This window comes from Mustela nigripes, chromosome 7, assembly GCF_022355385.1.
Source record: "Mustela nigripes isolate SB6536 chromosome 7, MUSNIG.SB6536, whole genome shotgun sequence".
NCBI lineage: Eukaryota > Metazoa > Chordata > Mammalia > Carnivora > Mustelidae > Mustela > Mustela nigripes.
This window is the reverse complement of record NC_081563.1, coordinates 64,053,114-64,077,948: the sequence shown is the minus strand read 5'-3', so window position 1 is coordinate 64,077,948 and position 24,835 is coordinate 64,053,114. Positions and strand designations below refer to the sequence as shown.

Here is a 24,835-nt window from a genome sequence, read left to right as displayed (position 1 = left end):
TTTTTCCCCTCACAGCTTTGTTTAACATATCAGAACAAGCTTGCATTGCTATAAGAATAACCTCTCTTTTGTCGGTTATATTTATAACAATGCAAACTATGGCAAAATATATTATTTTCCATACTAAACATGTGATGGTATGGGGGTGCTATAAAGTTTTTATTATGAGTTTGGGATGGTGGCAGTAATTAGTATGGCAATGAATAATACATTGCCAAATAAGAAGCAATGAAATCTTAATAGCACCCACGCACACATTTTGTTTATACCACATATTTGTCTTATCTTGTTTGTGTTTGGTTTGCCCAAGCTCCATTTTCTTTTTCCATTTTAAATAGAATGAAACTGCTCACGCCAGGTCGGGATGTGGCAAATAGAACTCGTTAATTTTCCCGTTCATCCATTCATCCATTTAGGCAGCCAGCACATGTTTATTGAGCACTAGGCGTAGGTAACATGCAAGGCTCCAGGGCTTCAAAGATGAAGCTAAGGTATTTTCTGTTATGGTCCAGAGGGAGAGTGCCTTTCTGTGTGTTCATGGACATGCTGTTTTGTTCTGGGGTCTCCAAAACTCGATTTATAACCATTGCTTGGCTGAGGAACTGCTGAGGAAACTTCATGGTTATTTTATTTTGCATCTCTGATTTTGTTGTGTTTCTCCTCTTTGCACAGTGTGATTTGGCCACCAGGCTGTCAGGGCGTAGGCACAGGCATTGTTGAATCTTGGTTTCCTTCTCTCAGAAGTTTAATTAAAACAGTTGATATTTGCAGATCATGTTATTCAGCTTTTAAGTGACCAGTACATGTGATAAGTGGATAAATACCTAATTATGGACTATGTCAGTTTGTTATTGTTAATATGAAAAAATATTATTCTATATTCAGAATGTTCAAAGTTGATCATGAGTTTGAAATAGTTGCCAATATATATGTATTTCTTTTCGTAGTTGGATGTACTGGAATATATACATGAAAATGAATATGTTCACGGTGATATAAAAGCAGCAAATCTACTGTTAGGTTACAGAAATCCAGATCGGGTGAGTACAGTATTAAGCTTCTGTTTCCAGGAGGAATCCTCACAGTATTATACGGAGACATTCAAAAATCAAACTCCTAACACGAAGAGTTTACAAATGAGGAATAATAACATGTTGTGATTTACCTTACCTTGTTCATCTCATTTAATGCACTAAACTAAGAAGTAATTCGGATGGGGAAACTGAGACTCAGAGGGGGTTAAATAATTTGTTAATGGACAGATAGTTAAGTAGCTGAAATTTGAACTTCTGAGCGACTATAAATAAAGAACCATCAAATCCAGTGGGAGATGGGATGGATTTGTGCAGAGAAAACAATTTAAAAGTCACAGTAGCTCCTCTTTCACTGTATAAACACGTAGCTTTGAAACAGAGCAGCATTCCAGTGGAACTTTTTCTGAGGATGGAAGTATTCAGTACGTTACTGTGCAGTATGGTAGCCATCAGCCATGTGTGGCTATCGAGCCATTGAAACATTGGTTGTGTACCACCAAATGCTGAAAAAGATGTGGAGCAAGTGGAGCAACAGGATCTCTCATTCATTGCTGCTGGAAATGCAAAAGGGTATGGCCACTGCGAAGACAGTTTGGCGGTTTCTTTAAAAACTGAACATATTCATAACATATGATCTGCAATTACACTGCCTGGTATTTACCCAAAGGAGTTGAAAACTTACATCCACACAAAAAGCTACACACAGATGTTTATAGCAGCTTTATTCATCGATGCCAAAACTTGAATCAATGAAGATGTCCTTTAATAGGTGAATGGAGAAAAAAACTATGGTACATCCAAACAATGCGATATTACTCAATGTTAAAAAGAAATGAGCAGTCAGGACATGAAAAGACATGGAGGAAACTTAAATGCATATTACTAAGTGAAAATCTGTATAATTCCAACTCTACAACATTTTGGAAAAGGCAAAACTATGGAGACTCAAAGAAGATCAGTCAGTGATTGCCACTGGGTAGAGAGGAGGGAGAGATGAGTAGGCAGAGCACAGAAGACTTTTAGGGAAGTGAGAGTGTTCTGTGTCATACTGCTCTGGTAGGTACATTGTTTTACACTTGCCAAAGTCCATAGAATGTTCAACACCAAAAGCGAACTGTAATGTAAACCAAATAGACTTCTGGTTACAAGGATGTGTTGCTGTGTCATGAATACAGGTTCATCCATTGCAACAGGCATAGTACTCTGGTGTGGGATGTCGACAGTGGGGGAGACTGTTGGAGGGGTGGGGGCAGCCGTGTATGAGAACTCACTGTACTTTTTCACTCAGTTTTACCTAAATTGCTCTAAATTTACCAAAAATTGAATCTAACACTGCTCTAAAAGAATCTTTTAAAATGTGACTAGTGTGACTGAGAAACCGAATTTTAAATTTAATTTAATTTTGGTTATGAATCAATTATTTTATTTTACCTTGCTTCCCTCCCACCAGCTTTATTGAGGTATGATTGACAAATAAAAATTGCATATATTTAGGCTGTACAACATGTACAAAATGATGATTTAACATAGAATACGTTGTGACACGATGACCACCATCAATTTAATTAACACATTCATCACTTCATATAGTTACTTTTTTTTTGTTTTGTGGTGAGAACATGTAAGTTCTATTCTTAGCGAATTTGAGGTACACAGCATTATTTTTTTTTAAAGGTTTTATTTATTTATTTGACAGACAGAGATCACAAGTAGGCAGAGAGGCAGGCAGAGAGAGAGGAGGAAGCAGGCTCCCCACTGAGCAGAGAGCCCGATGCGGGGCTCGATCCCAGGACCCTGGGATCATGACCTGAGCTGAAGGCAGAGGCTTAACCCCCTGAGCCACCCAGGCGCCCCGGTACACAGCATTATTAACTCTAGTCACAATGCTGTACATTCAACCCCTAGAACTTATTCATCTTCTAACTAAAAGTTTGTACCCTTTGGCCAACATCTCCACGTTTCTCCACGCCCCCACATCCCCCAGTCCCGGCAACCACTTCTCTACTCTCTGGTGCTGTTTCACTTTTTTACATGCCACATGTAAGTGAGAGAAAACAGTTTTTGTCTTTCTGTGTCTGGTTTAATGTCTTCCACGTTCATCCATGCTGTCATAAATGGCATATTTCTTTTTATGGCCAAATAATTATTGCACATATCTACCACATTTTCTATCTTCATCCATCTACCAGTGACCATGAAGTTTATTTACATATTTGGGCTGTTGTGAAAAATGCCCCAGTAATGTGGGGAGTGCACATATCTCTTTAAGATAATGATTTCTTTTCCTTTCAATGTACCCCGAGAAGTTGGATTGCTGGATTGTATGATAGTGCTATTTTGAGGAACCTCCATATTGTTTTCTATTAAGACTATACCAATTTCCATTCCCACCAAGAGTTTACAGGATTCCCTCTTCTTCACACCCTCACCAACACTGATTGTCTCTTGTGTTTTTTATAATAGCCATCCTAACAGGTATTGAATGATATCTCATTGTGGTTTTCATTTTCATTTCCCTGATGATAATAAGTTTGAGTACTTTTTCTTACACCTTTTGGGCATGTGTATATCTTCTTTGGAATAGTGACTATGCAGGTCTTTTGTGTATTTTTAAATCAAGTTATTTTCTTGCTAGTTCTTATATATTTTGGATATTAACCCCTTATCAGATCTAGGGTTTGCAAATATTCTCTACAGTTTGGTAGCTTGCCTTTTTATTTTGTTGATGGTTTCCTTTGCTGGGAAGAATCTTTTTAGTTAGATGTAATTCTAATTTTTAGTTTTGTTGCCTGTGCTTTTGGTGTCAGTTGAAAATAATCATTGCCACAACCCATGTTTATGGAAGAATTAATGGTATTAAAATAGCCATACTATGCAAAGCAGTCCCTATCAAAATTCCAAAGACAAAATTCATAGAAATAGAAAAAACAATCCTCAAATTTATATGGAATCACAAAAGACCCTGAATAGCCAAAGCAATTTTGAGAACAAAGTTGGTGACATCCCACTTCCTGATTTGAAACCATATGACAACACAATAGTAATCAAAAAAGTATGCTATTGGCATAAAAACAGACACAGACCAGTAGAACAGACTAGAGAGCTTAGAAACAAAGCCATACATTTACTGTCAACTAATCTTTGACAAGGGCATCAGTAATATACAATGAGAAAAAAAAATAGTCTGTTCAATAAATGATGGTGGGAAAACTGGACAGAGACATGCAAAAGAATAAAATGACTCAACCTACACAAATATTAAATCTTTAACCCACTGAAGATTTAAATATAAGACCTGAAACCATAATACCAGAAGAAAATGCAGGGGAAAAGCTTAATTTTAGTTAATTTAAATTTAAGTAATTCCAAATGGCTAGTGGCCACTCTATCAGACAGGAGAGAGTTAAAAAGTGAAAAAAATTGAGTCTATGAAAAGTATATAAATCATAGTTGAATATTTAACAACTCTAGATGAGGAAAGAAATTTCTGAGTAATGGTACAGAAGAAAAAAATTTAGAAAATATTGAGAAATTTCAAATTTTAAAATGTCTATATTAAAAAATTGAAAAAATGAAAGAAAAAGAAACTGGAAAGTATGCTTATGAAAAATATTTAGGGAGATATATATATGTGTATGTGTGTATATATACACACATACACACACACACACACAAAATATAGCACAAAGCAAAAAATTAGTAAGAAAAAACACCAGGTAATTTTCTTAAAATAATGATTGAAAGGAATGAACAGACAGAGCACAGAAGAACACAGAACACATCCACTGTCAGAAGTGGATGAGAAAAGTTTACCATCGCTGGAAAGAAGAGAGTTGCAGATAAAACAGTGAAGTACCATTTTAAAAGAACTTATCAAATTGGAAAAGCCTAAAATAATAATCTGATGATATTGAGGCTGAAGAGGGTGCAGGCTTTTGTAGAACACCAGGGGGAATGTAAATTAAATGGGAGTAGGAGAAGAAATTAAGTTAATGGAAGGGCAATTTGGCCATGTATATTAAAATCCTTTAAAAGTCTGCAAACTTTTTGAAGGTGAGGTTTATTGAAATATAATTTACAAACAGTGAAATTCACCCTTTGCATTGTACAGTTTGATGTGTTTTGACACATGTGTGTCGTACAACCACCACTACAATCAAGATACAGGGTATTCCTGTCATCCCCAAACTTTCTCTCCTTCCGCCCCTGCATTCAGTCCCCTTCTCTCATCACACTCCAAACCCCGGCCACTGGCAATGATCTCTGCCCCAGTAGTTTTTGCATTTTTAGAGAATGTCATGTGAATGGAATTATGGGATATATTCCCTCATGTCTGGCTTCTTTCACTTCCCATAATGTTTGTGAGATTAACCCATGCTGTAGTTCATTAGTAGTTCGTTTCTCTTTAAAGATAGAGTATTCCATTGGCACTACTACAGTTCATCCGTTTACCTGTTGAAGATTTATGTTATTTCTAGCTGGGGAGCAAATATTAGTAAAGTGGCCATAAGCATTCACGTAAGGGTTTTTGTGAAGATACATGTTTTAAGAACTGCTGGATACATAACTAGGAGTGGGTTTCTGGTATCATAAGGAAGTATAAGTTTAATTTAAAAGAAGCAGCCAAACAGGTTTTCAGAGCGATTGTACTACTGTTACCCATTTCTACCAGTGATGGGTAGTTCTCCACATCTTGCCACCACTTAGTTTCATTAGTTTTAAAATTTTACCCGCTATAGTAGATATATTGTCATATCTAGTCTTAATTTGCAACAGCCACGTAATAACTAATGATACTGAGCATCTTTCATGTGTGTTTTTTTTTTTTTAAGATTTTATTTATTTATTTGACAGAGATCACAAGTAGGCTGAGAGGCAGGCAGAGAGAGAGAGAGAGGGGGAAGCAGGCTCCCCACTGAGCAGAGAGCCTGATGTGGGGCTCGATCCCAGGACTCTGGGATCATGACCCGAGCCGAAGGCAGAGGCTTAACCCACTGAGCCACCCAGGCGCCCCTCTTTCATGTGTTTATTTGCCATTTTTCTTTAATGAATCAAATGTGCCCATTTTAAAATCAGATTGCCTTATTTTAAGAGAGTTTATGTTTTAAGGACAGGAACCTTCTGTCAGATCTTTGCAGATACTTTCTGCATCTGTACCTTACCTTTCTCTCATCAGTGTCTTTTCAGAAGGCAGATGTTTTTAATTATGAGGAGGCCCAATTTATGATTTTTTTCTTTCATCCTTTCTGCTACTTCTGTCCAAAGCCAGGATCATAAAATATTTTCTCAAGAGTTTTCTTCAGCAAGTTTTATAGAACTCTCATGTTTAAATACCTGATCTGTTTCAGGTTTGTATTTGGTGCAAGGTTAGGGTCAAGGCTCTTTTTTGGGGTAAGGGGAAACATGCACATGTGCAGTTGCTCCAACACTGTGTTGAAGTGAACATCTTTTTCCCAATGAATTGCTTTGGCTCCTTTGTCAAAATTATTGACCATCTAGGAATGGGTCTATTCCTGGATTCTCTATTACAGTATCAAACAGACAATATCACACCTTCATGGTCTTGAAGTTAGATAATAGGAGTCTTCCAACTTTGTTCTTTTTTTTTTTTTTTTCAAAATTATTTTGACTATTCTAGCTGCTTTGCAATTGCCTATATAATATTTTAAAATAAGTTTGTCAGTTTCTGCCCCAAAACATGCTAGGATTTTGACAGAGATTGTGTTGAACTATAGATTAATTTGAGGGAATTAAAATCTTAACAGTATGAGTCTTCTGACTAAATGCCAAGCTAATTCACTGGAGAATGAATGATCTTTGTAGTACTCATTTTTATTTCTTTTGTTTTCACATTTAACTTCAAAATATTTTTTAAAAGATTTTTATTTATTTATTTGACAGAGCACAAGCAGGGGGACCTACAGGCAAGGGGAGAGGGAGAAGCAGGCTCTCTACTAAGCAGGGGCTGGATCCCAGGACCCTAGGATCATGACCTGAGCCAAAGACAGATGCTTTTTTTTGTTTGTTTTTAAGAGATTTAATTTATTTATTTGACAGAGAGGGAACAGAAGCAGGGGGAGTAGGAGAGGGAGAAGCAGGCTCTCCACTGAGCAGGGAGCCTGACACAGGGCTCGATCCCAGGACCCCGGGATCATGACCTGGGCTGAAGGCATATGCATAATGACTGAGCCACCCAGGTGCCTCCAAAATATTTTTTTAAAGGTTTTATTTATTTATTTGACAGAGAGAGATCACAAGTAGGCAGAGAGGCAGGCAGGGTGGGGGTGGGAGGGAAGCGCTCCCTGCTGAGCAGAGAGCCCGATTCAGGGCTCTATCCCAGGACCCCGGGATCATGACCTGAGCTGAAGGCAGAGGCTTTAACCCACTGAGCCACCTAGGCACCCTCCAAAATATTTTTTAAACTTCCTATGTAATTTGTTTTTGACCTTAGGGTTATTTAGAAATATGTTGTTTAATTTCCAGGTATTTGGAAGTTTTCAAATTCCTCTCTGCTATTGATGTTAATTTAATTCTCTTGTGGTCAGAGAACTACTCTCTATGATTTCTGTACTTCTAAGATTATTGAGAGATACTTAATGCCTCAACATAGGAGCTAACTTACTGAATATTTCATGAGCCCTTGAAAAGAATACGTTGTCTGTCTTGGGGTGGAGTGTTTAATAAATGTCTGTTAGGTGCAGTTGGTTGCTTGTTGAAATTTCCTACGTCCTCACTGAAGAGAGTATGGAAACCCCCAATTATGATTATGGATTTATCTTTTCTTCCCATCAGTTTTTGTTTCATATGTATTGGAATTCTATTATTGGTATACATGTTTGGGATTTTTATTTCTTCTTTATGAACTGTCTCTTTTATCATTTTAAAATAAGAGTTTTTTCCCTAAAATATTTCTTGTTCAGAAATCAACTTTGTCTGAAATTAGTATAGCCACACCCCCTTTCTTTTGATTAGTGTTTGCATTATATATCGTCTCCATTCTTTTAATCTATTTTTGTCTATACATTTAAGTTAAATGTCTTGGAGACAGTATGTTCATTTTGAGGCTATTTTTAAGCTTTGCTAAGATAAGTCTGTAAGTAGCCTATTCTCTATGGATATTTTATTCCTACATCTATGCTGTAAAGCTTTGTGACTTCTGTGGAATTCCGTGTGAGGACTTAACTCTGGTTGGTCAGAACTCAACTCCCAGAAATCCTTGTGCAGATTTTTCTGGACGTTCCCCCACCTCACACACTACCCTGCTACCTTGTAGCTCCCTCTTCTTCTGAACTCTCTGGAATTTGGGGCTCTTTAGGAGCCTCCCTAAATTCAGTCACTGTCTCAGCGGGATTACTGTACTCCAGTTAGGAGTTCCTACCTGTTCTTGAGTTGGGAATTGTCACCAGGCAGAAAGCTGGGGCATCTGTGGGACTCAACTAATCTTTTTCCCCCCATTTTCTCAAGGATCTCAGTCTTGTGCTGCCTAGTTAATATCCAAAAATATGTGTATCTTTCATTTTATCCAGTTTCTCAGGGGCAGTAGAAGTGTAAATCCAGTCATTGTATTCCCTTTTGCCCAAAGAAAAAAGGGTTAGTTTTTAATAATTTGTGTGTGTATGTGTGAATTATCCACTCCTATCTTTTGCCCATTTTTATCTTTTATTTGTTTTTATTCCCTCAGTTTTAAAATGTTCTTTAAATAAGCGTTATATAATCCCTTTATCTATTACAGATTTTGCAAATATTTTCTTTTAATTTGCCTCTTGTCCTTTGATTATACTTGTGATGTTTCATTGCCACGTAGAAGGTGAAACTTCTATTTTTAATGTGGTCATATTTATCAATCTTTTATTTTCTGGATATTGAGTCATGGTTAATAACATTGTTCTACAGATAGATTCTTTATGAATTTAATTGTATAGTTTCATTTTTTACCTTTAAAATCTCTTATTAATTTAGAGGTTTTTTTTTTTTTTAATTTCTTTTCAGCATAACAGTATTCATTGTTTTTGCACCACACCCAGTGCTCCATGCATGCCCTCCTTAATACCCACCACCTGGCTCCCCCAACCTCCCACCCCCCACCCCTTCAAAACCCTCAGATTGTTTTTCAGAGTCCATAGTCTCTCATGGTTCACCTCCCCTTCCAGTTTCCCTCAACTCCCTTCTCTCCATCTCCCCATGTCTTCCATGTTATTTTTATGCTCCACAAATAAGTGAAAGCATATGATAATTGACTCTCTCTGCTTGACTTATTTCACTTTCATATGACAACAGGTATGAACCCAATTTTATCATTTTCTGATTGATTTTCCAGTTTTTCCAACACTATTGGAAAACAAAAGTTTGGTCCAGTGATACTAGATGTCACCTTTGTCATATACTAAACTTCCATATGTACTTGAGTTCATTTCTATACTTTCTACTGAATCCTTTTGGTCTAATTATGTTTCATAATTATACTAGTCCATTAATTGCTGAGGCTCTGTAATGTATTTTAATATCTGGTGATGTTTAGTGCCTTGTAACTTTTCTTTTTCAATATTATTGTAACTATTCACATTTTTCTATCTTCTTTTGTTTAGCTTCATTCACAAATACTTGTTGGCATTTTTATTGGAATTTTGTTAAATTTCTAAATTAACTTGGAAGACCTGGCATCTTTATGATGTAAAGTTGTTCTTCAACAACAAGGAATGTGTCTGTATTTCGTCAGTTTTACATTTATATCTTCTTGAGTATTTTCGCTCTTTCCTCACATTAACTTTTTCACGTTTCTTGCTATACTTATTCCTTCCTACATTTATTCTTTCTATTTTATTTTTATTTTTTAAAAGATTTTATTTATTTGAGAGAGAGAGAGAAAGCATGAGAGGAGAGAGGTCAGCAGGAGAAGCAGACTACCTGCCGAGCAGGGAGCCTGATGTGGGACTCAATCTTGGGACTCCAGGATCATGACCTGAGCCAAAAGCAGTCACTTAACCAGCTGAGCCACCCAGGTGCCCAATTTTTTTTTTTTTTTAAGATTTTATTTTTTATTTGACAAAGAGAGAGACAACAAGTAGGTGGAGAGGTCGGCAGAGAGAGAGGGCGAAGCAGATTCCCCACTGAGCAGAGAGTTCGACGTGGGGCTTGACCCAGGACCCTGAGACCATGACCTGAGCCTAACTCAGAGGCTTAACCCACTGAGCCACCCAGGTAGCCTCCCACCTACACTTACTCTTGCTGCACTTATCGTCACTGCTGTTTTACTCTACTGTTTTATCTTCTAAGTGATTATTGTTTGTGTATATGAACATTATTGATTTCTCTGCATTCACTTTATATCCTGTTAATTTACTGACTTTGAAATTGCTTTAATAATAATTCTCTAGGGTTCTCATAGGAAACATTTCATATGCAAGTAGATACAATTGTCTTTCTCTTTCAGTTCTTATATCTCTGACTTGTTTTGTCTAATTATATTGCTGGTACACCCAGTACATAGGAAATAGTAGTGAAGGTAGTGATTATCCTTACCTCTTCCTGATCTTAGTGGAAATTCCTGAAGTTTACCCCATTAAAAGTGATGCTGGCTTTAGGACTACGTTTACATGTGTGTATGTAAGTGTGTACATAGGTGTGTGTCCTTATAGTCATATTTGGGAAATCATCAATTCCTATGTTCTTTTATTTTTAAAATTTTATTTCTTTGTGAGAGAGAGAGAGAGAGAAAGAGCACAAGCCAGGGGGAGGGGTAGAGGAGAGGGAGAAGCAGATTCCCTGCTGATCACGGAACCTGACATAGGGCATAATCCCAGGACCCCAGGATCATGACTTGAGCCGAAGGCAGACACTTAACTAACTGAGCCTACTCAGGCACCTCACCTATGTTCTTGAATGGATTTTTTCTTTTTATGGAATGGAGATTGAATTTCATTAAGGATTTGTTTAGAATGTGTGGAAATAATCACATTTTTTCTCAGATCAATTAATATGGTGTGATATATTGCTGTGCTTTTAATAGTGAACTAACCTTACTTGCCAGGAGTAAATCCCACTTTGTTATAGTATATTATTTACTTAATATGGTATTGAAGTATGTTCGCTAAGCTTTATGTAGTATTTCATATAGGTATTTATAAGTGAGGTTGGTCTGTAATTTCCTATTTCTGTACTATTTTTATCAGATTTAGGTATCAACATTCTGTTTCATAAAAAGAATTTGGAAGTTTTACTTCATTTCCTATGTTCCAGAACTATTTCTTTAAATTGATACCATTTGGTTTTTGAATATGAAACCATCTGGTTCTGCTATTTTTCTGTGAGGCAGTTCCTTGTAACTCAACTTTTTCCCATGGAAATGTTTAAGCTTTTTATCTCTATTTAGGTCAATTATATTAGTTAACCACTTTGTCTGGTTTTTCAAATTTATTTGTGTGGTGTTATGGGTTGTAGCCACTTGTGACTTTTAAATTTCTTCTACTTCAGTGACTATTTTCTTCTAATTATTTTTTATTTTTGCTTCCTTTTTTCTGCCTTAGTAAAGGTGTTTATTTTTCAACACACCTGGATTCTGATTTATTAATGAGATATCTTTTCCCTTATCTATCTCATTAATTTTTGATTTTTCCTTAATTATGTCATTTCTTGTGCTTTTTTAATTTACCCATTTGTTCTTTCTTTTGGTACTCAGTTTCTGATCTATTTCATTTGTTTTCATTAATTTTTTTTTTTTTTTTTTTTACTTCCCTAGTGTTTAAGGCTGTGATTTTTCCTCTGGTCACAGCTTTATGTTGTACTCATAGATTTTAATATGTTATGTTTTTTAATATCTTTATTTTTTTAGAAGGTTTTTATTTTTTCTTCACCAAAAGGTTGTTCAGTAGATTTTTAATTTTTATGTAGAAGGACCTTTTTAAAATTTTTCATTATTAAATTCTAGACCTGTGACAAGATGATCAGGATATTATTTATGATACTTTTATACTTTGAAATGCACTGAAGCTTTCAGTGGTGACTGAGAATAACAGTTTTTGTCCATATTCCATGCCCGTTTGGGCCCTGCATTAGGCTCCATACTGGGTGTGGAGCCTACTTAAAAAGAAAAAAAATCAGTTATTAGTGTGGGTTTTTTGGCCTCAAGGGTCAGAATCAAGTTCTCCTGTAGTTTTGGTTTCACAAAGAACATTGCTCTGCTACTTGGTAAATACTCATTATTTATATTTGCTGCACTTCATATGTGTTTTCTTTGATCTTACGTTCTTTAAGGTTTCTTTTTTTTTAGGAGGGGGTACTATCTATGAAAGTTCATATTTTTGTTGTAGTGATTGCCTTGGTATCTGTGCTTTTTAAAGATTCTTTTTGCTCCTTTTGTCTGTATTTAATCTTTTACTGCTGTCTTTCATGGTAGTTGCTTACTTCTACCTACTACTAATTCACTATTGCTTATTTTATCTTCCTCTAATGTTGTCACCTTAGTTTTTAGTCATTCTACTTTACCTTGTCAGGATGTGTATTATTTGTATATTCTTCATTTATCACCAGCCTTGTTTTGGTCTTAGATATAGTTAAATATATTAAATATTTACCTTTCTGTCCTTTTGCCAAAGTTACCCACTCATCTTTAGATTGGATGAAACTAATCTTGTAGATTGCTCAAGAAGTGCCCTTGCATGTTTAAAACTTTTTCAGTAGCCTAGATACTTGAAGGATAACTTGGATGGATGTGAAATATTTAGTTCACAATTTTTGTCCTTGAATTTCTTTTTTTTTTTTTTTAAGATTTTATTTATTTATTTGACAGAGATCACAAGTAGGCAGAGAGGCAGGCAGAGAGAGAGGAAGGGAAGCAGGCTCCCTTGCTGAGCAGAGAGCCCAATGTGGGGCTCGATCCCAGGACCCTGGGATCATGACCTGAGCCAAAAGCAGAGGCTTTAACCCACTGAGCCACCCAGGCGCCCCTGTCCTTGAATTTCTTGAAAATGCTGATCTGTTGCCTTCTTTTGTATGTTGCTTTTAAGAAGTCTGCTGCTGATTTTATTCTCTTACCAATGTATGTTATTTTCCTTTTTGCCTTGTTGTCTTTGGGATTTTTTTTTCTTTATTAATAATGTCTAATGGTTTTACCAGGATGTGTTTAGAGTAGATCATCCTGTATTGGTTTTCCCAGATATGTGGTGGGCCCTTTTCATATGCAGACTGGGCCTTTCATTTCCCAAAAGTTTTCTTGGATTATAGTTTTAAGTATTATTTCACTCTTCATATGTATTTTGAATTAAAATTATAGAGAAAGGAACTTGAGCAATAAGGTGTCTTAATGAAGAGAAAAAAACAAGTGGAAAAAGAGATTCAAGAGTAGAGAGGAAAGAATTGTTGAATGATTTGGCAAGAGAAAAAGGCAAGAAAAGTTGACATTCATATAGCCTTTGTCAAAGCACTAGACTTGCAAGGACTGAGATAAAAATAGGAAATAGAGGGCGCCTGGGTGGCTCAGTTGGTTGAGCGACTGCCTGCGACTCAGGTCATGATCCCAGACTTCCAGGATCGAGTCCCACATCTGGCGCCCAGCTCCTTGGGGAGTCTGTTTCTCCATCTGACCTTCTCCTCTCTCATGCTCTCTCTCATTCATTCTCTCTCAAATAAATAAATAAAATCATTTAAAAAACAACAACAACAACAACAACAAAATAGGAAATAGACTCTAAGAAGTGTTGGATGGAAATAGCAGCCATCTTAGTTAAGGTGAAATGAAAGGGTCCTGACAGGGATGATAGTCAAAGTAAAGTTCTGGATAGCCCTTTGGAGGCACACTTGATGTTCTGGGCCATTTCCATGTGTGTGTGTGTGTGTGTGTGTGTTTAATTCTCCAAATACTATTCAGACTGGGATAACTATTTTTATCTATAGTCAGGTAACCTCATTGAGAGTTGAATTAGATTGTAGATTATTTTAGTCTTCTTATTCCTTATGTCTTCATTGCATTTCGGCCATTTCTTGGTAACCCATCTCATACTCTCCAAATTTGGAATTTTGCAAACTTGCAAAGAGTATACCATTTGCCCTCTTTCTTTCATCATGTTTATCATTTTTTTGTTGAAAAAATATCTGTGGAAAAGTCTCATTTAAAGAAAACCCATTATTTCTTTGTACTTCTTTACAACATCTCCATTTTAGTAAGATTTCTTTTAAAAATCTTTTTTAAACAGAAGACTAAAGAAAATGCTTCAATGGTAATATTGTATTCAGTAGAAGAAGAAAGAAATTGAGTGTATTGATTTGGTTAAAAAAATCCTTTAAATCAAAAATTAAAATTATGTTAAGAAACATCTGCTTAGGGGCACCTGAGTGGCTCAGTGGGTTAAAGCCTCTGCCTTCGGCTTAGGTCATGATCCCAGAGTCCTGGGATCAAGCCCTGCTTCGGGCTCTCTGCTCAGCAGGGAGCCTGCTTCCCCTCTCTCTCTGCCTGCCTCTCTGCCTGCTTATCATCTGTCTGTCAAATAAATAAATAAAATCTTTAAAAAAAAAAAAAAAAGAAACATCTGCTTACATCTTCAGAAAAAACAATGTAAATCAATCTTGTCTATTTTGAACGTTTATTGTGTACTAGACATTATAACTATATATTTTTTTGTTATTGTTGTTTAAAGTATTTATTTATTTATTTGAAACCAAGAGAGAGGGGTGCCTGGGTGGCTCAGTGGGTTAAAGCCTCTGCCTTTCGCTCAGGTCATGATTCCAGGGTCCTGGGTTCCGTCTTTCTCTCTGCCTACCTCTCTGCCTACTTGTGATCTGTCTCTCTGTCAAATAAATAAATCAAATCTTAAAAAAAAAAAAAAAAGAAAAGAAAAGAAACCGAGAGAGTGTGTGTGTGGACACAAGGGGTGGGGCAGAGGGAGAAGAAGAAGCAACTCCCTGATAAGCAGGAAACCCAATGTGGCACTTGATCCCAGGACTCTGGGATCATGACCTGAGCCGCAGGCACTTAACCAACTGAGCCACCCAGATGCCCTTGTGCTATATTCTTTTAAGTAAAATAATGTTTCTAAATTTATGCTTCCCTGATAGATAAGTAGGGAACATCCTCTTAGACTACACAGGTTTTCTAACTTTTGTTTAGAAACCAGACTGATGTTGAAATGTGATATGGTAATTGCACAGTTGATTACTGGAAAGTTAGGCTTGTTGGGTGTTGTTTTGATATTTGGAAAACGAATGTGCCTTTCTGATTTCATTACTTATGACGCCATTACTAGAAATGCTATCCAGTGGTGGTTTTGCCCCTGAGTACCACACCCTTGGCTATATCTCCCAGTGTCACTAGTGAAGAAAGGTGAGGCAGTTTAACTAAAATCAGGGTTTGTGCACCTTTTTAAATTTTCTTGTTTCACAGGTGCATTTATTCTCACCTATAAAGGCCACTTTGTTGATCAAATGCATGTCATTTTTTAAAATTTTTAATTTAAATTCCAGTTAATTAACATACAGCAAGCGTAATACTGGTTTCCAGTGGACAATACGCTTTATTCAGTACTTCCATACATCTCCTGGTACTCATCACAATAAGCGCACTTGCTTTTTCAAATTTTTTTAACTATTTATTTATTTATTTATTTATCATAATCATTTTTTGTTTTTTGTTTTTTGTTTTTTTTTTTGAGGGAGAGATTAGGGGAGGGGAAGAGAGAGACTCTTAAGCAGGTTTCATGCTGGGCATGACCATGAGATCATGATCTGAGCCAAAATCAAGTCAGACACTTAACCGACTGAGCCACCCAGGCACCTAACAAGGGCCCTCCTTAATCGCCATCACCTATTTCACCTATTTCCCCACCCACCTCCCCTCTGGTAACCATCATTTTGTTCTCAAGTGTTAAGAGTCTGTTTTTTGGTTTGCCTCTCTCTCTCTCTTTTTTATTCCTTTGATCATTTGTTTCTTAAATTCCACATATGAGTGAAGTCACATGTTATTGGTCTTTCTCTGACTGACTGATTTCACTTGGCATAACACCCTCTAGTTCCATCCATGTTGCAGATGGCAAGATGTCATTCTTTCGGATGGCTGACTAATATGCCATGTATATCTGTACCACATCTTACAGCTGCTATAAACATTGGGGTGCATGTATCCCTTTGAGTTAGTGTTTTTCCATCCTTCGGGTAAATACCTAGTAGTGCAGTTGCTGGATCATAGGACAGTTTAATTTGTATCTTTTTGAGGAATATACTTAACTGTTCTCCAGAGTGGCTGCACCAGCTTGCATTCCTGCCAGTGGTGGAGGAGGGTTCCTCTTTCCCCACAGCCTCACCAACACCTGTTGTTCCCGTGTTGTTGATCTTAGCCATTCTGACAGGTGTGAGGTGCTACCTCATTATAGTTTTGATTCGCATTTCCCTGATGACCAGTGATACTGAGCATGTTTTCATGGAAGCCCATCATTTTTTTACACAGCAGCTTTTACGTGAAGACTTTCTGGATGATTCTGGTTTATACTGATTTCCTTTTCCAATTTCCTTTGGCTTCTAATTCGTATTTTAAATGCAAAGGCCCTCAGTCTCAGTTGTCTTGTGTTCTGAACTAAGATGGACTCCTTGAGGCTTTTGTAGATAGGTTTATTTTGCTGCCTTCTTTTGTATTCCTCACAGTACCTAGGTTAGTGTTGCTTTTGTAATTACCCTTTAAGAAATACTTCATTGACTCAGGAGGTTAAGGCTGTCTTGATCTCACTTAGTGCCCAGATTGACCTGATTTCTCAGGTCCCTCACCCCGCCACACTCCATGTGTTTCTGCCCCAAAGCTGCCTGCTAAGTCAAAGAGAAGGGCCCCCACAGGTAGAGAAAATAGTTCCGTGTATCAGCAAATGGAAGGATAAGTATGGCTTAGGAAACCTAGCATTTTAAAACACTTACTTGACTACAGGGAGTTGTATTGGACTGAAAGTCAGGAGCTAAGGTTCTAGACTTACCGCCAACCCTGAACAGCATTGCAACCTTCAGCGCATGTTTTAATCTGTGAGGACTTTAGTTCTCCGGTTGATAAAATATGAAATGTTGAGTGATTTCAAAAGTTCCTTGTAACTCTAAAATTCTGTGATTCTCTAAAAATGTGTTTCTGAATGCTTAGTGCTCGTTGCATAAGGTAATGTTTCTTATAATGTTTCCAAAGTGTCCACCTATTGTTGCATAATGAAGGAACTTAAAAAGCTTAAATTTAGAAAAAATTTAATGATCTGGGAGCAGGAATTGAAGTACCTGACCTGTATCTGGTGATAAAATGCTCACTTTCATCCATAGGGTAGGGTCATAAGCATCATTAAAGCTGCTTGTTCACTGTTTGCTAGACGGAATTCTAACATAAGCCGTTTGTTAGTTACTTGTAAGATGGAGTGTGAATGTGTATTTATAAGAATTTTGCATGGTATATGCACATATATGGTACCATTTTTAGAGGTGGCATTTCCTTTGTTGAATATATATAAAATTTAGTCCCAGTGATACCTCTGTACTGCATTATCTTTGGAGTAGTATGATATGTCTTATCTTGATAATACCAGAATATTACTGGATAGTACCACTGGTAAGGCTTCTTTAAAGTATTTTGGTGTCACGGGGTTAGGATTATACTGTAGATTAAATAACGTGGTAGTGTTTACATCACTTATAACATGGAGTAATGTGTACATCATTCTTCCTTGTGAGGTTCTGATGTACACTTTTAGTTGAGCAAAGGGACTTTGAAATTTATTCCTATGATTTTCGATATTTGAACTTTTAAAATGTTAAGAGTTTTATATTAATGGAATTGTTTGTTAAATACACACTTCCACTGAGTTTTTTGTCTCAATACAATTTGTCATATGAATATGATTTTAAGATTTAATACCTTGTATGTATCTCTACTCATAGATCAGTTTTATAAACTTACTATTTGGGGATTCTTTTAGTATGATTTGTCAAATAAAAATAAAGTCAGCTCCGAATTTTATTCCCATCTAACATTCTTTAATGTGTTAATACTGCTATGTTTTATTGCACTCCAATTTATTAAATTACTTTAAAATTGTTGAAGTAATCAAATGTATTTTAGCTCTGTTATCTGGTAGTGAATGGTGTTTCTATTATCAAAATTTATTCTTAACATGTGTATATTAAAATGTCTGATTTTAAATCAGATTAGATCCATATAAAAAGGAAAAATTCTTATTCAAAATACTATGCAAATGACAGTAATATGAATATAGGCTACCAGAGTCTTATTGGAAGGTGATGATGAGTGGAAAATATTGAAGAAAACAGCATAATAATTATGATTTAGAAGCCATGGTCTCCATATTTAAAATTAATATTTTGTGAAGCTTATTTCTCAGTGCTGGGACTCTGAGACGGGTAAGAATCTGAAAAGTAGATAATTGTGCCTCTAGGAGGATACAGTTTTTTTTAACCTTTTATTTGGAAAAATTTGAAACATACTGAATAATAGAGAACTCCCGATACCCATGACTTTGATTTAAAAATTAACATTTTGAAATTTTATGTATTTTTTGGCTGAAATGTTTTAAAACAATTATATATATCATGACACTTTATCTAAATATTTATGTATGCATTTCCAAAAAACAAGGATAATTCACCATATTATCTCCATGCTCTTACTTAACAAAAGCATCACTCCTCATTGTCAGGTACAGTTTTATGTCTTCTACTTTCTTTCTCCATTATCCTAGCATTCATTAGAAAACGGGAATACAGACAATTTGTATTCTAATTGCACTTAAGCTCTTTTTACTTTTTTTTAAGATTTTTGTTTATTTATTTGAGAGAGAGAGTAAGAAGGAACACAAGAAGGGGGAGTAGGAGAAGGAGAAGCAGGTTTCCCTCTGAGCAGAGAGCCTGATGCGGGGCTTGATTCCAGGACCCCGGGATCATGACTGGAGCTGAAGGCAGATGCTTAATGACTGAGCCACCCAGACATCTATGTGCTTAAGCTCTTTTTTCCTTTTTTAAAAATTATTTATTGCCCAAGACTTCTCTATTATAACTTCCCTTTCTATAATTGAGTCACCTAGATCATGTGATCTCTTTGACCCTCTTTTAGCTCTCCTAGCCCCTGACTTCGTGGGTAGAACTGGTTGTGAGCTACAAATTTGACTTGGGAAACTACTGGTACAGAACTAGGTGAGCGTGATTTCTCTCAGTTTAATGTCCATCGGGAGAGCAAGTCTCTAGTCTTGGAGAAAACAAAGATTGTATTTTATTCACTGATGTGTATCCAGCAGCTGGCACAGAACATGGTATATAATAAGGACTCAATAAATAAATGATGAGTGAACAATGAGTAATTGAATAGGTTAATGCATAAATGAATTGATTAATTAGCCATTCAGTGTTCAGTAGTAACAGATAAAGCCAACCAAGAGGAACTGGATATAGCAGACCCACATATAGTAGTTAAGGCATTTGTACATTTCTTAAATTCCTATTGGGAGAAATCTATCCCATGTCAAGACATCAGTAGTACTTTATATAGCCATCACCAGTGGTATTTTTTTTTTTTAATGGATAGAGCTCTGCCAGCATGTTCATGAAGAGAAACAGGAATAGGAAGTGCTGTAGGTTAAATTGTATCCCCTTAAAGGATGTTGAAGTCCCAACCCCCAGTCTCTATAAATGTGACCTTATTTGGAAATAGGGTCTTTTTGAGTTAGGATGAGGTCATTTGGGAAGGCCAGGATCTAGTACAGTTGAGGTTATAAATAAGAAAACCTGGACATAGAGACAGACCAGACATGAGTAGAGGAAAGACAAGCGAAGAGACAGGAAGAAGGCCTTCTATGGACTTGGAGCACCTGAGATCACCAGAAGCTAGGAGAGAGGCATGAATAGATCATCTCTCCCAGCCCTCAGCAGGGACCAACCCTGAGAACATCTTGAGGGGAGGCTGGGAGCCTCGAGGACTAGAAGATGAGGACTAGAAGGACATTTCGGTGATCATTTAAGCTACCCAGTTTGTGGTACCTTGTTAGAGCAGCAGCCCTGCAAAACTAATGCAGGGACCTAGACAAATCTTCACGTGGAAGTTGAGATTTTCCAAACCATTTTAATAAAAACCTCAGGAAAATGTTCTGTTTCATATAACTTACATGAAACAGAACATTCTCTTGAGCATGAATACCAGTGTATTTTGGACATACGTGAGCACCAGGATAGGGGAAAAAAGGTGGGGGGAAGTTAGAACAGAGGGGAGAGAAAAGTACTCTCTTTTACTGTTCCTAGGGCCACTCTGGCCAGGTCAGATCAGCTAGTGTTTCTAACGAGATTCGTTCTTACACATGGGATCTCTGGGCAGTTAATTCTTGCCCATGTGTGGTGGGATTTTCTGTTTATTCTGGAGCTAAATGTCCTCGTTCGGAATTAGAAGATATTAAAAAAAAAAAAAAAAAGGTTGTGGGGGCACCTGGGTAGCTCAGTCAGGTTAAGCATCTGCCTTCAGCTAAGATCATGATCTTGGAGTCCCAGGATCAAGCCCCACGTCAGGTGTTCTGCTCAGCGGGGGCCTGCTTTTCCCTCTCTCTCTATGGCCTTTCCCTCTCAAATAAATAAAATCTTCTAAAAAAATTAAAATTAAAAAAGGGTGGTTTACTTTCTCCTGATCCCAGGCAAAAGGTTTAATGGAGAAAGATGGCAACTATTTGCATACTTTCAATAGAGACTCAGTATAAAAATAGTTAAGGAAGTGAGCTCCAAAAACCTTCCTGGTTTTGCCTCTTACTAGCTGTTTGCTTTGCCATATCATTTCACCTTGTGTTTCTGTTTCCACATCTGAAAATAAGGATAATAGTATCTCCCTCACAGAGGGAGAAGAAGTGATTCAAACATGTGAAAGAGTTAGACAAATAAGTGGCACATATCAAGCACTCAGTAAGTAATAGCCAGATGATAATTTCATTATTTTAATACTTATGACAAAAGATAACCATATCTTACTTTGCTTTCCAGGAATTCTTTAGACATGATGATGTTCTGGTTAGATATTAAGAAGATGGTAATGAGTTGGATTTAATAAGTGTCATTCTCCCCAGATGTGTAGGTTAATGATAGACTTCCCTCCAGTTGTAGGGACCAGAACATCCAGGGTCTGTTTTCTATATAAGGGAAAGAGTTCACATTTTAGGAGTGTATGTGCAGTGTAAATATAGGATGGCCCATTTAGCAAATTACCTATCCTCAAGAAGGTGGCTCCCAAGAGAGTTAATGCTGTTAAAAAATTAGTGTTTTTCTATAATCAGTACAGGCTTATTAAGTGTCTACTGAGTGCCTACTGGTCATATCATTTCTAGTTCTGAAGGCCAGATGCGTACATGACCAAAGAATATTTGAGCACCCTGTGTCACAAAAGGCTATATATATAAGGTGTGTGTGTGTTTGTTTTTTAGTTAGTTAGTATGGGAAAATGGCATTTCTGGATTCTGAATCAACTCACTAAGCTGCATAAATTGGGTGGGTTAAGATGTACCCCTGTCTAGGGGCTGTTAAAAAACTGTGTGTGTGGGCTGCCTGGGTGGCTCAGTGGTTTAAGCCTCTGCCTTCAGCTCAGGTCATGATCTCAGAGTCCTGGGATCGAGTCCCACATCAGGCTCTCTGGTGGCCAGGGAGCCTGCTTCCTCCTCCCTCTCTCTCTCTTTAAAAAAAAAACAAAAACAAAAAACAAAAAACTGTGTGTGTATGAATGGCATTGGTGCTGGAAACCTCAAATGCCGTCTCTGAAATCAGTGAACTGTGTGGTTAATATGGAACAGGACAGCTAGTTTGAATGTTGGTTAGCTGTGTTTTATGTAGATGTGACTTCCACTTGGTGAACCTATTTATAAGATTATAGCAATGGCCATCAAATTCTGTCAGCTAACATTTTGTGAGTATCTGCTATGTACAGATACACCAAACTCTGAGAATGTTTACCAACATGCTGATCAGTCTCAAGTTCCGATTTGACTTAGACAAAAAGGAAGACCATAAATTGGATGCAATTCAGATTATCCTCTCCCATTGCCTATTTATTTTGTATAAGGACAGACACAAGTTATGTGCTTTGTTATCATGTTGGAAATTAGAAAGTGTATTATAGGTTCTTTCATATAATTTTTGAGAACTTGTATCAGGACAGATTGGAAAGAGACTGTAATTGGAAAGGTTTTCTTTTGTGGGTGAAAGGCATTTTTAGTAAAGAAGCAATTGCTAGCATAAGATCTGTTGAAGGAATTTCCCCCAAAAGTTTGGATAGCATATTAAGTCATAGCCCTGTTTGATCAAATAAGCTTTCACATATTGCTAAAAGAACTGGGTTGGAATAGAAAAACAGGTCATGGGCTCAAAACACAAATACATTTAGAATACTGCTAAATACCTCAATATTTGGTTATGGTCCTTGAATCTTCAGCATCATTTCAAGGAGCCATCGACTTGAGCCCAAGGGAGCAGTAGATGCCTTGAAGACATCATGATAGGAGGCCCATCTCTTCTGTCGTTTCCTCATATGTTAACCACAGATGTATCTTTAAGTCTCTTACTCTCCATGAATATCACGTATAAAAAAAAAAAAAAAACAAGATAAAACTTAAGATTTGAAATCGAGTAGGTAGTTTTGAGATCTAAGAGGGGGGAAAAAACCCTCCAGCACCTAAAACAGATTTTTTTTCCCTTAAGAAAAACTGCATGTTGCATCCATCAGAAAACAGAAATGGCAGCCTTTTTACGGCTCAGATAAGGTCAGACTGCAGTTTTAACAAAATATATCTTCATGTTTATTCTAATAAGCATCATGTTTGAAAAATAAGCTGGCACCTTTTAAAACTCATACTATTTTGTCTAGACTCTATAGCGGGAATGCAACGTTACTGGCAAAACAAGGTAGGGAAGTTGAAAAACAAAAAATGCTATAAAATAAAAGAATAAAAAGCACAGATTTATATCAGCTTGTAGTAGCATCTGTGAGGTTGCATATAAGTTTTTAACAGACGCGAGGGATGTTTGTGAACATAAACGTACTGCTTACACATCGCATGCTTTACTCCTCTTCTGACATATAGTGATTTTCATTAGTAACCATTTAGTTTCTTGCGAAGATTTTCACGTTATAGTATCTTGTAGATAGAATGGGGAAATATTATACCTTATTCAATAAGATAAATACTAGCTTCTTTTAAAGAGTCTTCAAAGTTGCTGAGTAAGTCTGTACATTCTTGCTAGAGTTTTCAAAATGTTTTCTAAATTTCCATTTTAAAAAGTCCTGACGGGCGCCTGGGTGGCTCAGTGGGTTAAGCCGCTGCCTTCGGCTCAGGTCATGATCTCAGGGTCCTGGGATCAAGTCCCACATCAGGCTCTCTGCTCAGCAGGGAGCCTGCTTCCCTCTCTCTCTCTCTCTGGCTGCCTCTCTGTCTACTTGTGATTTCTCTCTGTCAAATTAATAAATAAAATCTTTTTTAAAAAATAAATAAATAATAAAAATAAAAAATTAAAAAGTCCTGAAGAGTGACTGTCTCCCTCCAGAGTATAATTTCCACCAGCCTCTGATAATGAGAACTTAACAGATATATTTCTTGATACAACAAGGTGTGTTAAAGAAAAGGATTTAATTAGGGGTGCCTGTGTGGCTCAGTGGGTGAAAGCCTCTGCCTTCGGCTCAGGTCATTATCCCAGAGTGCTGGGATCAAGCCCCACATCGGGCTCTCTGCTCAGCAGGGAGCCTGCTTCCCTATCTGCCTGCCTCTCTGCCTACTTGTGATCTGTCAAATAAAGAAATAAAATCTTTAAAAAAATTGTATAAAATAGTGTAAATTACAATAAGATATGAGAGTGTATGACAAAAATTGAAGTTCTTAAAGAGTAAATCCCATTTTGGGGACTGAATATACATCTCTAATGTATAAGTAGCCTGCAAAATGGAGGTAAAGTAGTAATGTGATTTCGTGGATGGTTACATCCCACTGGCCAGTTGTTCACCTTGTGTCTTGCTTTTTTCTCTCTCATCTCCATAACCCCTTGCATTCTTTCTCTAGCTGACATATTTCCCTGTCCATCACGCCAAGTGTTGAGAAATGCTTCCATTTGAGCCATTGTGGCTGCTTGGTGCTTAGGATTCCTGGTTGCTTGGGGAGCAGGAAGGCAGCAGATTTGACTCTTGATGGGGAAGAGGTCCTTTGCTTTTTCCATCAGTTATGAGCATGTCACTCAATTTTGCATAAACTGAAAGAAGCAGGAACTGGTTGGGTTAGGGTGTTAGCCACCAATCAACTAGTTTGCTTTTGGTACAAAAATGAATAAATCGTTTTCTTTCCAAACCACCTCTTCCACCTGTTTCCTTTATACACTGAATCCTCACTTAGTGGCCAGCCACACCATTTTTAGAGTTGTCATTGGTCCTCGTATCCAAGAACCATGGTTCTTCTTTGTCTCCCTTCTTTCGTTCACATTGGTCCTCGTATCCAAGAACCATGGTTCTTCTTTGTCTCCCTTCTTTCGTTCACCGTTCACCAGTGAGCAAGTCCGCCCTCCCATTGCCCTTTGTCTGGACTATTGTTACATTCTCTTAATTGGATTCTCTGCTTCTATTTCCTCGTTTTGGAGCTGCCACTACTGATAATACCTTTCCTTGCCAAAAACCTTTGGTGACTTGGATTTATGCAAAAATTGTGTTCCAGCTTCTTAACATGACTTTAGAAGCTTTCTGCTAATCAGTTTTTCTGGTTTGTGTTAGATTTCCAATAACCTCTGCCCTCCAAACTACAATGACCTATTCTCTGGTTTTCCTTCTTGGGTTACTTCTTTTT

General features: G+C 37.1%; 1 protein-coding gene across 3 annotated transcripts in view; it reads left to right on the top strand.

Moving 5' to 3' along the window:
• VRK2 (VRK serine/threonine kinase 2) overlaps positions 1-24,835 on the top strand; it is a 119,587-nt gene that overhangs the window by 50,510 nt on the left and 44,242 nt on the right. For all 3 annotated transcript variants that reach the window (XM_059406031.1, XM_059406032.1, XM_059406033.1), the window contains one exon: positions 948-1,040. In XM_059406031.1, the coding sequence (XP_059262014.1) occupies positions 948-1,040 (93 nt within the window). The remainder of the gene's footprint in view (positions 1-947; positions 1,041-24,835) is intronic.